The 14,627-nt window shown below is 45.3% G+C and overlaps 1 protein-coding gene across 3 annotated transcripts in view; it reads right to left on the bottom strand.

The window, feature by feature from the left end:
- Window positions 1–7,466: 7,466 nt before the first annotated feature.
- Window positions 7,467–14,627, bottom strand: part of OS9 (OS9 endoplasmic reticulum lectin) — a 31,188-nt gene continuing 24,027 nt past the window's right edge. For 2 of the 3 annotated variants that reach the window (XM_080987441.1, XM_080987442.1), the window contains exons 13-15: window positions 14,388–14,555; window positions 11,162–11,274; window positions 7,467–8,846 (exon numbers count right to left, since the gene is read on the bottom strand). In XM_080987441.1, the coding sequence (XP_080843567.1) occupies window positions 8,709–8,846; window positions 11,162–11,274; window positions 14,388–14,555 (419 nt within the window). In that variant the 3' untranslated portion in view covers window positions 7,467–8,708. The remainder of the gene's footprint in view (window positions 8,847–11,161; window positions 11,275–14,387; window positions 14,556–14,627) is intronic. The other variant, XM_080987443.1, reaches the window with a different exon arrangement.

Genomic DNA, 14,627 nt, shown 5'->3' with positions numbered 1-14,627 from the left:
TCACAGCTGGTGGCAGTGACTGGTGAGAGCTGAGACGATGCTTCTCCCACTCAAACCTGCCATCCCTGAGAGACAGAAAAGGGTGCAGCACCCAGTCAGTTGGCTGAAGGTGTGAGGGGTCTGGGAGCAGTTGTCCTCTCAGCCCCTCTGGAGGGGGGAGTTAATGGACTGGGTGAGGGTTGAGGGGGGAGAAGCAGCTGCTCAACACCTGCCTTCCCTGATGAGGGGGCCACCGCCGCTTCCCCTAGGCCCACAAGCCCCATCTGCGCCTCACTTCCTTCTACAGAAACTTCCTCCTTGACCCTTGGACCCACTCTTGGTCTCGTCCACTCAATTTGTTGGACCCACTTTGGGTCTTGTCCGCTCAACCCACTGGAGCCTGTCTTCACATGCATGTGGATTCCAAAAACTGACTGAAAACAGGACCTAGCACTGTGGGATGAAAGGAGCGGGTTGGAAACATGTAGGAATAACAGTGCCCTGGTTCAGCACATGTGCCAGTGTGCGCAGGGCTGCCTGTGAAGGGAGCCCGAGTGAGAACCGTGAAAGCCAAGCCAAGAGCAGAGTGGCTGAGTGGAATGAGAGGAGTGGTTGCTTGGAGTTGCCTTCCCTGTTCATGTCACGGACTGGCCGGACACAGAGGAATGGTGGGAGGCACCCAGTGGGGAACCCGAAGGGAAGGAGACCCAAAGCCTGGAGAGAAGAGGGAGAAGATGGGGGGGAGAGAGAGAAGCATCAGGAAGGAGGCCAAAAGGCAGTCTGGTGAAGAAGCAAGAGTACCTCCTCTTGCTGCTGCGACAAGCTCCCCTCCCACCTGATCTCCCAGGACCAAGAGAAGTATGAAGCAGTAAAGGCAGCGCACAGGTGCAGTCTCATATTGCTTGGGAAAGACCCAGGAGAGGAGGAGACTTAGGCAGATGTGGGTAGGCAGGGCCTTCAGTCTCCACATCTGCCTCCTGGGGGCAAGACCTACCAAAGAAGAACTGCTGCGCTCATTAGGACTGGCGCTCCTGAGCAGATCCTGTTTCTTCTAATAAGGAGTTAACTTCACTTACTCTGTGTGATTTATTGCTGGCTCTCTCCTGACAGTCACCTACCTCTCTGCAGGTGTGGCTCTCTCTCCCTATTTGCATCCAGTGGTGCTGCAGGTGCTGCTGCCTTTTCTTTTGTAGCTGTCTGTCTGCCCGAGAACAGGATAACAATGAGGGCTAGTGTTTGCAGGAGCACCCCAGCTAAATGATTACCCTTTCTGCCCTTTGAGTCCATACTGCAAGGTCCCCCTTAAAGCAATTACACATTGCTTGGTAGTCAGGGCTGGGAGTTGTTGGGGGCCCTGGTGTACCCCCATCCTCAAAGGGATCTGTGTGCCAGGGCCTTGTAGTGATCCTGGATGCTGCAAGCTATTTGGAGAGCTGGGGCAGCCTTGGCGCGATGTTTGTGGCCGCTGCCAGCCCTCCAGGTTGGCAACGGGATATTTGTTTGGGCTTCCCCAGGCAACCTCTCCTTTTCTGGACTGATCTCATTGTCTGACTCCATGGCTGCTGCTCCTTGTTGCTGTTGCTGGATGATTGTTGGGGAAAGAAGCTTGGGAGAGAGGCATCAGCATGAAGGCCTTGTGGGATCTGTTCGACAACTGCCCAAAGTGGCCACTTTGTTTTGCATTGGTTCTCCTGCAAACCATATTGATGTTGCCAAATGGAGACTGGCAGCCTTCCCCACAAAGTCCCTTTTGGCATATGTCTTCTGTGGAACTTCTTAAAAGGTTGTCTGGGGAGAAAGGGTAAAACTGTTTCTAATCCTAATCCCATTGGTAAGCAATTTATTATTTACACAAATTACTGTACTTCCAAGGAACATTGTGGATAGTCATTCTTCACATATATCAGCACACAGAGAATATCTTTCTTAAAACAACAGGCTTCAGATTGGAAGAACAGAAGCAGACAGAGCCATGCAAGATCTGAGCAAGGGTGCAAAGGTTTACCTAGGTGGGCTTCCCGCTTTCCCACAGGGGTAAAGCAGCTGACGCTCTATGATACTAACAAGCAGGGAATGAATTCAACACCAAGCTTCCTCTGTCAATCAATTGCAAATTGCAATTGCAAATGGTAAAAACCAGAACACCCAAAAAGTTTTTTGGAAGATCCCGAAATCATTGAGGTTTTTTTTTAGTTTTTTTTAAATCCAGACGTATGGCATCCCTAGCACACCCACTGCACCTGGGAGTTCCATTTATCCATCACAACTAGTAGTGATTGAGAGCACTGCAATTCTGTGTAATCTTTTTGGTTCCATGGGCCAGATCCTTGTCAATCACATATAAATTACATGTCATCACTATTATTATTGACAGGTGGGTTGTCCCACTCTCCTGTCAAAATCCTTTGGACAGGGTTCCCAAGTGCCCAACAGGCAGCCGGATGGCAGGAATCACAGCCTGCTTCCACAGGGCAAATAAGTCAATCAATCAATCAATCAATCAATCAATCAATCATTTTAGAAAGAAGAGCTGCATTTTCCCCTATCCTTAAATCTCATGGCACTATATTTCTTTGGCTGTACCTGAGATCTTTAAAAAAAAATCAAAATATATACACAAATAGAAAATAAACCTGTGCAAATTCATTTTTCAAACTTATGTCTGTTACATTCATGGTATATTACCAAAAGGGAAAACAATAGTCCCAAATCTGTAAATAATAATAATAATAATAATAATAATAATAATTTTTATTTATACCCCTCTCTCCCCAGCCAAGGCTGGGCTCAGGGCGTCTAACAAGCAATAATAAAAACAAGTTGAATGAATACAACTTAAAAACAAAATTAAAATATAACTTTAAAATATTGAAACATTGAAATATTAAAATGTAGCCTCATTGCAGGAGGAGAAAGGAAAAGAAAAAAGAAAGAATAGAAATGTGACTATTCTAGTGAAAGTGCCCTTCCCAGGTCTCTTCTATTGGCATAGCCAATAAAGCCCACCAGCCTTTAACCAAAGTATATATCATCATCATCATCAAACCTTTTATTGGAATCACATACAAACATCCATAGCAAATCAATACAGAATTACCACCTCCCCAGTGACACAAAGCAATTGTCAAATGAAAAAAGGCAAAGCAGTCTAACGTTACATCTCTAGGTCTCCAGAGAGATCAGACGTCTGCAATGTGTTTTGACGACAAAAACACCAAATAAAGATATTTAGCCACTAACTAGGTGAGCTCCTAATCATTCCCCAGTAATAGTAAATGTATGACCTCCAACTCTGGGGGATGCAGAGTTGATCTAGGAACTGCTGGCGGAGATCAGCATATAATTTACATTTAAGAACCATGTGTGTAAGAGTTTCCACCTGATGGTCTTCACATGGGCAAATTCTTTCTCCCTCCACCATTCCGGAGAACCTTCCCCAAAGGAGGTTTGATGGATTTGAATTAAACTTGGCCAGCGAAAATGCCCTTCTTTCTTGAGGATTAAGCAAAAATTCAAGATAATTATGGTTAATTTCATGTGCCCAAGGAAGTTGAAAGTGAAGCGGGGAACATATTTTCTCTGCCGCTGCTGTTAGTTGCTGGCGTTCAATATCCCACAACTTTGTTTTTCTTATAGCCTTGGCAGATGGTGGGTACATCGCTCGCAAAAGTTCCACTGACAGCCCGAGTTGCTGTACCTTTATGTTAAACCGTTGTAGCCCTGGGGGAGGAAAGGGGTCTAACAAAACTTCACTGAGGAGAGGATCTTTATCTGTTGTAAGGCAGATGTTTAACAAGCATAAAAGAAATCTCGCCCAGGCAATGGTCTCTACCAAAGTAGATATCAATTAGCTTGACCAGTTAATGTTTACATTTTGTATGTTTTTCCCCAAAAGTGCTACTTGCCAAACCTTTGATACTGAGATTCTAATTGAAGTTATTCCAATGTCTGGCAATAATAGCCCTGTTTTTTGTTTGTAATATCAACATCTTCTGTCACAAAAATGTCCTGCAAAGCCAGCTGTGGGGAGGGCAACATTTATCATGTCACCATTAAGCCAATTTATCTGAATTGTAGTTCCTCAAAAGTTTGAAGTTTACTACACATGCATATATGAACCAATAGGTTGGCACTCTCTCCAACAGTCTAGGATTGCTCAAAGGCATTTTACAACATGTGAGGTGACACTCAAAGGTGATCTTTCAATACAGTTCTCTGTATTGGGCAGAAATACCCTTAAAAGGAGGCTTGGACCAGACCAGAGTCCAGGATGCTTCACCAGTTTGGCTACCTAAGTTACATTCTCACATTAGTCCAGCTGCTGTTCTGAATTCTATATTTAATACTAATTTGTAAATATTTGAAACAAGCCCCTTTCTGTTTGAGGTATAATCGATTAACAACTTAGCTGCCATGTTTGGATCCCTTCAGTCAGTATGCAAGTTCCCATAATGCTACACATCTAAACTGTATGTTGGCCACTGTTCTTAACGGCGAGTCTCCAGATCTTCAACTCCTTGAAAGATTCCATCAACGGTGTCTCCGAAATTTTTTACACATCACTTGGGAAGACAGGCAAACTAATATCAGTGTACTGGAAGAAGCAAAGATCACCAGTGTTGAAGCAATGATTCTTCAACATCAACTTCGTTGGACTGGTCATGTTGTGCAGATGCCTGATGATCATCTTCCAAAGCAACTACTCTATGTACAATTAGCTCCCTATGGGGCAGAAGTTGTGGGTATGTGAGAAGTACCATCAGCTCCTGGCACCTTAGGAACAAGTTTGTTCCCTAAAGACTAAGGTAGCAGAACTAGAAGGTGTGAGAGAGGCCGAGTGTGGTGGAGGTGGCGGTCAGGGACATGGTATCTGGGTCCCATGACCATGATGACAGCTCCACTGCTGTCAGGGAGAATGGAAGTCTTGAGGAACGAGATCATCATCTTGAGGAAGACAGACGCATTCCCTTAGAAGGGACCCTTTCCTTGGGGGATAATCATGTAACCTCTCATGCCAAAGGTACCCTCTAGTGGGGTGGAGGGATTGTGGTAGTAGGTGACTCTATTGTTTGGAATATATAGTTGGGTGTGCAGTGGGCATAAAAACTGCAGGATGAATTGCCTGTCAGGCCAATCAGTGCAGTCAGGGGAGCCAGTGGTCACGTTGCATGTTGGCACCAATGACATGGGGAAAGTAGTCTTCCCCCTCGGGTGTAGATGATAAAAATCAATGAAAATCTAAATGGTTGTGGCAGAGAACCAGTCATTGTAAGAGGAGGGGAACAAGATAGCAATTCAGAGGTGCCATAAGCACTTGAGACAGACAGACAGACAGACAGACAGACAGTATACAAGTGTTTATACACCAATGCTTTACGCCAGTTGCTGGAAACCATGGGAGGGGAGAGGCTCTTGGGCTCATGGTTTCCCACATGCATCTGGTTGGTCACTGTGAGAACAGGATGCTGGACTGGATGGGCCAGTGGCCTGATCCAGCAGGCTATTCTTAGGTTGTTTATTTTAGGGTCCCTCCACTCAGATGGAGACTGAAATGAGTGGCAGCTTAAAATCCTGAGTTATACCCCATTGTTGTTGTTTAGTCGTTTAGTTGTGTCTGACTCTTCGTGACCCCATGGACCAGAGCACACCAGGCACTCCTGTCTTCCACTGCCTCCCGCAGTTTAGTCAACTCATGCTGGTAGCTTCGAGAACACTGTCCAACCATCTCATCCTCTGTTGTCCCCTTCTCCTTGTGCCCTCCATCTTTCCCAACATCAGGGTCTTTTCCAGGGAGTTTTCTCTTCTCATGAGGTGGCCAAAGTATTGGAGCCTCAGCTTCAGGATCTGTCCTTCCAGTGAGCACTCAGGGCTGATTTCCTTCAGAATGGATAGGTTTGATCTTCTTGCAGTCCATGGGACTCTCAAAAGTCTCCTCCAGCACCATAATTCAAAAGCATCAATTCTTCGGCGATCAGCCTTCTTTACGGTCCAGCTCTCACTTCCCTACATCACTACTGGGAAAACCATAGCTTTAACTATACGGACCTTTGTTAGCAAGGTGATGTCTCTGCTTTTTAAGATGCTCTCTAGGTTTGTCATTGCTATTCTCCCAAGAAGCAGGCGTCTTTTAATTTTGTGACTGCTGTCACCATCTGCAGTGATCATAGCTTATGGCAAATGCATACATTTTCACGTGTATTTTTTTTGGGGGGGGGGTATAGGGCACTGTTTCAGAACTGGGACTAATCCATTTGCTAATTCATTCAGGGCTCCAGCACTTCATGAACTCTACCAACCAATTTGATCGGTAGTTTGTGCCTTTTTAAAAAGAAGAGAAGCTGGATCCAGGAACAGCAATGGCTTGAGATTTCCCTCCAGATGTCTAAACTAGAGCTTTTAAAAGTCTCCTTGTCTCTCATCTTCAGTGACCATCATGAAAATCTCAGTTCTCCTTGTGCAGTGAATGCCTTGGTGTCTTTGGTTGGGCAGATGAAATTAATTTTCCCTGTGCTTCTGATGGGTGGATTAAGAGACACGGGCAAATACATTTCTCTACAGCCAGGCCTTTGGCTGATTAAACATTTGATGGCCTTTAAAATGTGCTTGTGGTAGGGGGTGTTATTAGTTTTTTTTGTGGTTTTAAAAAATGTATTATGTGTTCTCATTTTGTATTGTTATGTTGTGAATGAATGAATGAATGAATGTATAAGCTGCTTGAAAACCTCAAGTTTGTTGACACAGAACTGAGCTTTTTTGTGTGAGAGACAGGAGGGCAATCTAATTAATCAATCTAATTAATTACCCACCCTTCACCCTAAGATTTCAGGGCAGGTAACAGCGTTAAAAACAGTATTACAAACCATTTAGAAACAACTTACAACCAACACAATAAAAATGGGAGTGGAAACTGTTGCTAAAACCAAAGATGATTTAATTTGTTTAAATGCCATACCTAGGTATTTGGTTAAATTTGAAATTTCTGTCATCGTGGTTTTGCTTCTTTATTAATTTGCTGGTTATCAGGCCCACTTCTTTGTAAGATTTTGTCATTTTGGAATATTGTTGGCTTTTTGTTTATTTTTATTACTTTGTTCCAAGCTTAGCTGGGGCAGATGTGTGCCCAGCGCAGACCATTGCTTGGGTCAGGTACCTGTTCCTAAATCCAGCCTTAGATTTATTTGCTTAATGAGACATGGCCCCTTTGCCATCAAGATCCTCAGTAAGGCACCTTCACTGAAGATTTGCAAAAACAAACTGAAAAAAGGTCTTCAGCGCGTTGCAAGACACATTTTATATCACATGTTTTGGCTTGTGAAGGTAAAAAAAGGTCTCTCTAGTACATTAGGAATTCTGTATCCAGTGTCCTTGCTTGGCTCATTTGCATCCTCTCTCTCTCCCCCTCTCTCTCCCTCTCTCTCTCTCTCTCTCTCTCTCTCTCTCACACACACACACACACACACACAAAAGCAAAACACTGAAATCTAGAATTCTGGGTTGATCTGGGTTTATTGATAGGAAAAAAGAGAACCGAATCATCCTGTATGTGCCAAGGCCAGGCAGGCAGCCCGATTCTTCCAGCCTCTCCCCTTCCTTGGCCAGGGACTCCTCACCTCCAGTCATCCATCACGTAAGCTGAACGCTTGTCTCGCTGCAAGAGATTTCAGCCAGGCTTGTGGCTTGAGACTTCACAGAAGTAACAGCCAGCCTTTGCCGTAAGAAGCTGTGTTTCAGCACAATTCAGCACATACTCCCATGCCGAGGGCCTTAGTATATGTGAAACAATGCCGGAAGAGAGAACAGTTTGCAACATTCTCCCAACTAACCACTATTTCGCATTCTCTCTTTGCTGGGGTTTACTAGACCAAGGCTGCAGACCTTGCACAATGGCTTGGTGCTATGCAAATGAAAAATAGTAGAGGAATGGCCTGTAAACGACAGAGCAGACTTGAACTTGCTTCATGCAAACCTTCCCTCCCCAACAGAATGCTAGGAAGAGGCCAAGACAGGACAGGGAAAGAGTGTCCTCTCCCTCGCCACCCTCCTCCAGGTTCAAGGCACACAGGTGAGAGGCAGCCATCTGCATAAGCCCAGGGGTTTCCTCCACATACACAAGAGCTTTGGGGAAAGTGGGGTGGGCGGTGAATGAGTTCCAGCTCTCCACTCCATGTTGCATTGAGCCAAAGGCCTGTTTCCACCTGGAACTGCACACCCCAAAACAGCATCAGGTCAAGAGACTCTTGGCTGCACAAAGCTCCCAATGAGTCAAGTGGGTGGCCTGGTTTTTTTGCTCCTGATGCCAAGCACAGCTGGCATGAGACTGTGAGGGTTGATGCCAACAGCGTGGCATGGGAGGGCACCACAGATTTGGCACCAAGGCTGCCATGGCCGTGTGAGGCAGCTTATGGAAGCCTTTTAGGCTATGGTGGGGACATGCCTGAGGGTACTTGAGAGAGACAGAGAGAGAAGGGGATGGGAAGGAGGGAGAGAAAGAAAGAAAGAAAGAAAGAGAAAGAAACTCATGAGACGATAGTGGGTCCAACGAAGACAGGTTTGCACCTTATGGGCAAGAGATGCCCCTCACACTTGCCAGTCACTTTGTAGGCAATTCTAATGGGATTCTGGTCACTATTGAAACACACTGTTCTTCCTGGCGAGCAACTGAAACGGTGCCCAAGAAGTCTTGCAGGGGGGAAAGCCACAGGTGACCAAGTTCCAACACTTGTTGAGGTTCAGAAATCCAGTTCATCTGAATCAGCGCTGCCAGCAGCTGGTAATTCATCCTGCCTGCGCCCCCACACAAAACGATAGTTGTCTTCCAGCTGTCGCTGCCTCCGCTGCTCTTTATGAGCTTCTTCCGTACCCTGGATCTGGGAGGGGAAGCAAAAGGCAATGAGGGCAGGGAGAAGCACACCAACACATTTGTGTATGTGTATGCATATATCTTCCTATATACATCAAAATGAAACCAACATTGGAGGATTTGTAGTGCTGTATCACAATCTTGGATTTGCACGGAGTCAGGGTGCAGAAAAGTGGTGGTTTAAAACAGCAGAAGCATGACTAAAGCTGGAAAGGAAATGGAGGTTTCAAACAACACCAGAAGTTTTAGGACAGGAGGAATGGAGACAAACTGAAAGGGAAAAAGTGGCATGACAGAGGGTTGAGTACAATGACAGAGGGTTGAGTACAATGAACATGGGGAGGGGGAGAGAAATGGGATTTCAAAACAAGGTTTGGTACAGCAAAAAGGGAGCTGGGAATGGCGCTGTTGTGTTAGCTTTTTGATGTTGGCAGAGAAGGGTACAACACAGACGCTATTTCTTCTTGTTAAAACTGATTTGCCTTTAAAAAAAGACCACACCTCAGTCTCTTTCCATCCTTGCTTTACTCAAACCTCTGCTATTGTTTGAGTACAGTGAGATGGGAGAAAAACTGAAAGGGGGAAAATGACTGTTAAAAACTTCTCCCTCTTCCATTCTTCACTTGTCTCATGTGTGAGAGATAAACTATGATATTCCATACGACCTTTACATTATATGATTCTCTCCTGCCACTATGTGTTGTCTTCAATAAGAAGCTCCAAATTCAATTTGGGAACTTAGCAATTATTTTATTAACAAGCAATCACCCATATATGTGCAACAACCATCAACTGAAACCTCTCTAACTGAACAAGCTGACAGGCTTGCTCTTAAGCCTCTATTTATTTTCAAGATACGGTAACATATCAGCACAAAATGTATGTGCACAAAGTAGCTGCACATTAGGAGAGAGGCGAAGGCAAGGAAATGGGGTGATCTGTGTGCAAGGAAGAGATGAGAAAAGGTGCATAGAGGAAAAAGGGGTGTAAAGGTGAAAATTGGCTTATAAAGGGGGTTACAAAAAGGGGGGTTTAGGAGCCATGAGAAAGGGGTTCAAGATGAAAGCAGGGGTGTGAACGGGTCTGAAGAACAGGAGGAGATTATGGCTTGTTAACTGAGAAGGTGAAAAGTCGGTCCAATATGTAGAAAAAAGAAGATGCAGAACATTACCACGGGGGTGGTTTCTTTCCAAGGGGGCTGCACAAAATGGGGGGAGGTACAGACATGGGGGTGAAGGTGAAAACAGAGGTGTAAAGTGGGGCTCAGGGAAAGAAGAGAGAAATGGCTTCGGAAATAGGGTTGGGAAGGTGAACAGCAAGCAGGGGCACAGCAGTCTCTCTCTGTGTGTAATATATATACACATACAATCAATCATATGAATGGTGGGTGACAAATTCTAGGTCCCACTGCCAACCCAAGATATTTTGGCACTCTAGGTATAAAATCTAAATGGCAAGCCCTCTCCCTCAACAGGAAAGGAATACAGGGAGTGCGCCGTAGAGTCTGCCAGGAGGAAACACATCCCTCATTCCACCAGGAGGCTCTTCTGCCAAGCTTTGTTGACATGAATGGGAAGGGCACTGTTCCTATTCATTCCTGTGAAACATGCCTAAGAAATGTTCCTGGGAGATTCTGCTCTGTGGGTTTGTTTTGAGTTTCCCACTCTGCTGCCATCTTTAAGGGTACTGAAAAAGCCGCCCTACTTAAGTGGTTACCATTTATTAGTCATGGTACAGCTACTTCCTGCATGGGCTTTACCAGGTGAATCTTGTGGTCCTGTCCAACTCTACAATTCTATGATTCTATGTGCAGAGCAGGGCCAGCCCACTCGTGAGGTAAGGTGAGGCTACCGCTTCAGACGGCAGCATCCACTGCGACAGAAGATCCAGCCTCCAAGGAACGCATCGCCCACTGCTGCCGACTACAGCTGTCCCCCATGCCGCCTCTACAGTGGCCTCTTGGCAAATAGAAGGTGCTGCTGGTCTCCCTCCCACCGTTGTTCCCTTGTTTCCAGCGTAGATCTTTATTCCCCCCTTGTTTCTGATGCAGATCTTCACTCACCCCTTCTTCTCTGGCAGGGGTGGGTGGGGAGTACCATTTTGCAGTTTGCTTCAGGTGCCAAAATGTTTTGGGCCAGCCCTGGTGCACACCCTTGTCCCCACCAAAGACCACAACTATAGCCAGTGTTCCACACCAGAGGCCAGGACTTGCAAGCAGTTCTTCCTCTTCCTTATTCCATATTAAATATAAACATGGTGTGATATGGAGGGGAACAACCTCTTTCTCCTCATTAAAACACTCGCTTCATCTTGGGCCCTCACCAGAATATTGAAGAAGATGTCCTTGAGATTTTTGGTGTCCTCTTCTGACAGCCAATGGGTATCATCATCGTCGCCCAGGCCACCCGTGGTCACAATCTTGATTTCAATTTTACCTGCCAGCCACAAAGTTAGCCACACGTTAGTTGCCCTGCCCCCAGTCCTTGGTGGGTCATATTTGAGGGAAATGGCACATGAAGATACAAGAGCACGGCAAGGAGGTCTAGCAGGCTTGCCCTGCTAAGAAAGAGACAGAGGGCATCTCTTAACTGGAGGAGCAACAGCAGGAGATGCAGCCACATCAGGACTAGCCTGCCCTCAAACTACAACCAACATGTGCAGTACCCACACAAAGATCTACACGCAACAGCTGCCAGTCCACACCTCTTCCCTGCATCTCCCAGTAATATTTTAGTTAAAGCAGAAGTGCACAGCGACACAGCTTAGCTCAGTATTTCCCCTGCCTTCTGCAAATGCTGGCCATTGAAGCATTGTTTACCTTTAGATGAAGGTAAACAATGAGCCCAACTGTGTCCCATCATGCAGTTGCTATGGCTGAGTGTTATTGGAGCAGTGTGGGGAAGAGGCACAGCAAAAGGTCACAGGCAGTTTGGTCCCCAAAATTCTGTCTGGGGAAAAACAGTACTGCTAGAGGAGCTGTTTTTATGGCCCTCTTCTAGTTTTAAAGAGCTATTAGCTTGGGGGTTTAGCAAGAGCGTGTGCACGCACAACCAGTTATAGTGGTTCCGGAAAGAACAGAACCAAACATTGCAGGTTGGTACATATAAGTTGCATGCTGCTTTCTCCTTCCTTTTAACACAAGGGGAGTGGGTTTGGGTTCCAGAGAAACCTCTAATGTTGAAGACAAGAGCATGCTGCTCCCACATTATCCCCCCGGAACTAAACTGCCCATAGGTCTTTTAATTGTAGAAAGGGTCCAGGAATGGTGATGCAGGTACAGCAGGGATGGATGCTCATCTCCATGGTTACCATGTGTGGGTGAACCTGCATGTTGACATTTGACTAACAAAATGCTTAGCTTGCCATCATTTAAAATCTCAAGAATAGGAGCCATGAGGCCTTTAAGACAGTGGTACCTATGTCCCCACTGTGGAGGGATGTGTGGATCCAGAATTGGCCTCCACAGTTACTTATGGACACACTGTTAAGGCCATATTCATGGAAGACAATCCTACTCAGCTACGAGTGATCGCCAAAGAACAAGAAGGTACCTAATCTTGTGTACAGGTAATTAATGCACTTCAGTCACAATTCACTGGGATTTCAAAAAGAACAAAAGTCAGATGTTACATAAAGTCACTTGATGGCCTACTATCTTGACTGAGAGTCCTGGAAGACGTGCTCTCTGACTTGTGGGCCTTTTCCCACCTGGTCTGGGAGGGCAGGGCCCTGACTGACTCCAGCTACAAATGCTGTGGCTGCTGAAGAGAATTTTGGGCTGGGGTAGGGGTTTGTGGCTACTATCACTGTTGCTGATGCTATTTTTTTTGTATTTTTATCTTCAGATCTTATTACGATTATGTGGAAATTGTTCAGTTTGGTTGTGTCTGCTTGATGTCTTTTATTTATTCTTTATTACTACTTTTGTTATGTTTGTTTTTATGTGAATCTTTTCATGTTGTAAACTGTCTTGAGCATGGTTTTAACTACAGAAAGGTGGCATACACACAAAAGGATGATGACAATACTATGCAGTAGAACCTAGTTCAGGGGTCAGCAACCTTTTTCAGCCCTGGGCCGGTCCACCGTCCCTCAGACCATGTGGGGGGCCGGACTATATTTTGGAGGAGAAAAAAAATGAACAACTTCCTATGCCCCACAAATAACCCAGAGATGAATTTTAAATAAAAGGACACATTCTACTTGTGTAAAAACACGCTGATTCCCAGACCGACCACAGGCCGGATTTAGAAGGCAATTGGGCCACATCCGGCCCACGGGCCTTAGGTTGTCTACCCCTGACCTAGTTCTTACAAATCCAACTTCCCATTTTCTTTTCTCCTTTAACACTCTGGTTTTGACAGATATTGGTGATTACACTTGAATTCTTCCCCATCTCCCGTATCAAAGCACATCATAAATGGGATTCACATCAAACTTCTACCTTCATCCACTACAAGCCAGCTCTTTGTTTCCCCCTACATTACGGCTGAAGGGTCTCAAAATTAAAATGTATAATCTTACAGGCAACTCCTGGTTTAGGCATATCTGAAGGCTGCATGATCAAAGATGTCAGGAAAAGGGCGAAAAGGGGCAGGGGCAGAATGGGGTGGAGCGGGCTTACTGTACTTTTAAAAATCTTCAAGTTCTAGAAGTTCAAATCCTGGCCTCAGAAACCTTCTTGGGAGAAGAATTAAGCAGATAATGTACAGTGGTACCTCGGTTTTCGAACAGCTTAGTTCACGAACAACTTGGAACCTGAATGCTGCAAAACTGGAAGTAGGTGTTCCAGTTTTCAAACTTTTTTGGAAGCCGAACGTGCTCTGTTTTGAGTCCTGAGCTTCCGTTTTTACTGTTGCGCTGCTAATTTGTGTCCTCCCATTGTAATTGAATTATTCCGTTTCCGATAGCAGTGTTCTGAGGTGATATTTGGAGCTTAAATTTGGTGCTTTTGTTTTTGCTATTTATTTTGCATTTTTTGTTTTTGAGGCTTTTTCAGTTAGTTTGTTTTTGTGACTGTGTGGAACCCAATTCAGCTACTGATTGATTGATTGTGGAAATGGATAAAAGCCCCCCCATACAAACAATGACTATCATCAGTGCAGGTAAGAAAAATGTAATTTTAAATTTTATCATCTACAATACTGTCTTATTTATCTTATAGTACAGTACATTGATTATTGCTTTCATTTTATGGATCAATGGTCTCGTTAGTAAAATTCATGTTAAACTGCTGTTTTAGGGGTTGTTTTTAAAAGTCTGGAACAGATTAATCCGTTTTGCATTACTTTCTATGGGAAAGCATGTCCTGGTTTTAGAACGGACTTCCAGAATGGATTCAGTTTGAGAACCAAGGTACCACTGTGAGATTATCAGCTCAGGAGCAGAATGGCCAATGGCTCCCTGTGGTTTGCAATTAAGAGAGCCCTCCAGTGACTTTGCATCCCTGACTGCTCTCCCTTAAAGAACTCCCCCTAAACACAACCCCGCCCAGGCTAAAAAAGGCTCAAGGCCACCTCCGGCTGTCCAGGTTACATGGCTGCGTTACCTTCTGCCTTCAGGCCTTCCTTCTCCAACAGGTCCTTAACCACACTCTCTATGTGGCGCAGCTGTGGGTTGTCCCTGCTCATCTCTTGGACTCGCAGCAGCTTCTGCTGAGCGCTGCCTGGCTTTACTTTAGTGACCCTGACTTTCACGCGCCCGTCTGGGTCGCCATCTGAGACAGAAAAGGGGACAGAGGAGGGTCAGTAGGCCAATATTTGTGGAGGGAGGGGGAGAGAGAATGAGA

Source organism: Podarcis pityusensis, assembly GCF_964106645.2.
Source record: "Podarcis pityusensis genome assembly, chromosome: 2".
Lineage (NCBI taxonomy): Eukaryota > Metazoa > Chordata > Lepidosauria > Squamata > Lacertidae > Podarcis > Podarcis pityusensis.
Note: the sequence above shows the minus strand (reverse complement) of the source record. Positions and strands in the feature narration are given on the sequence as shown.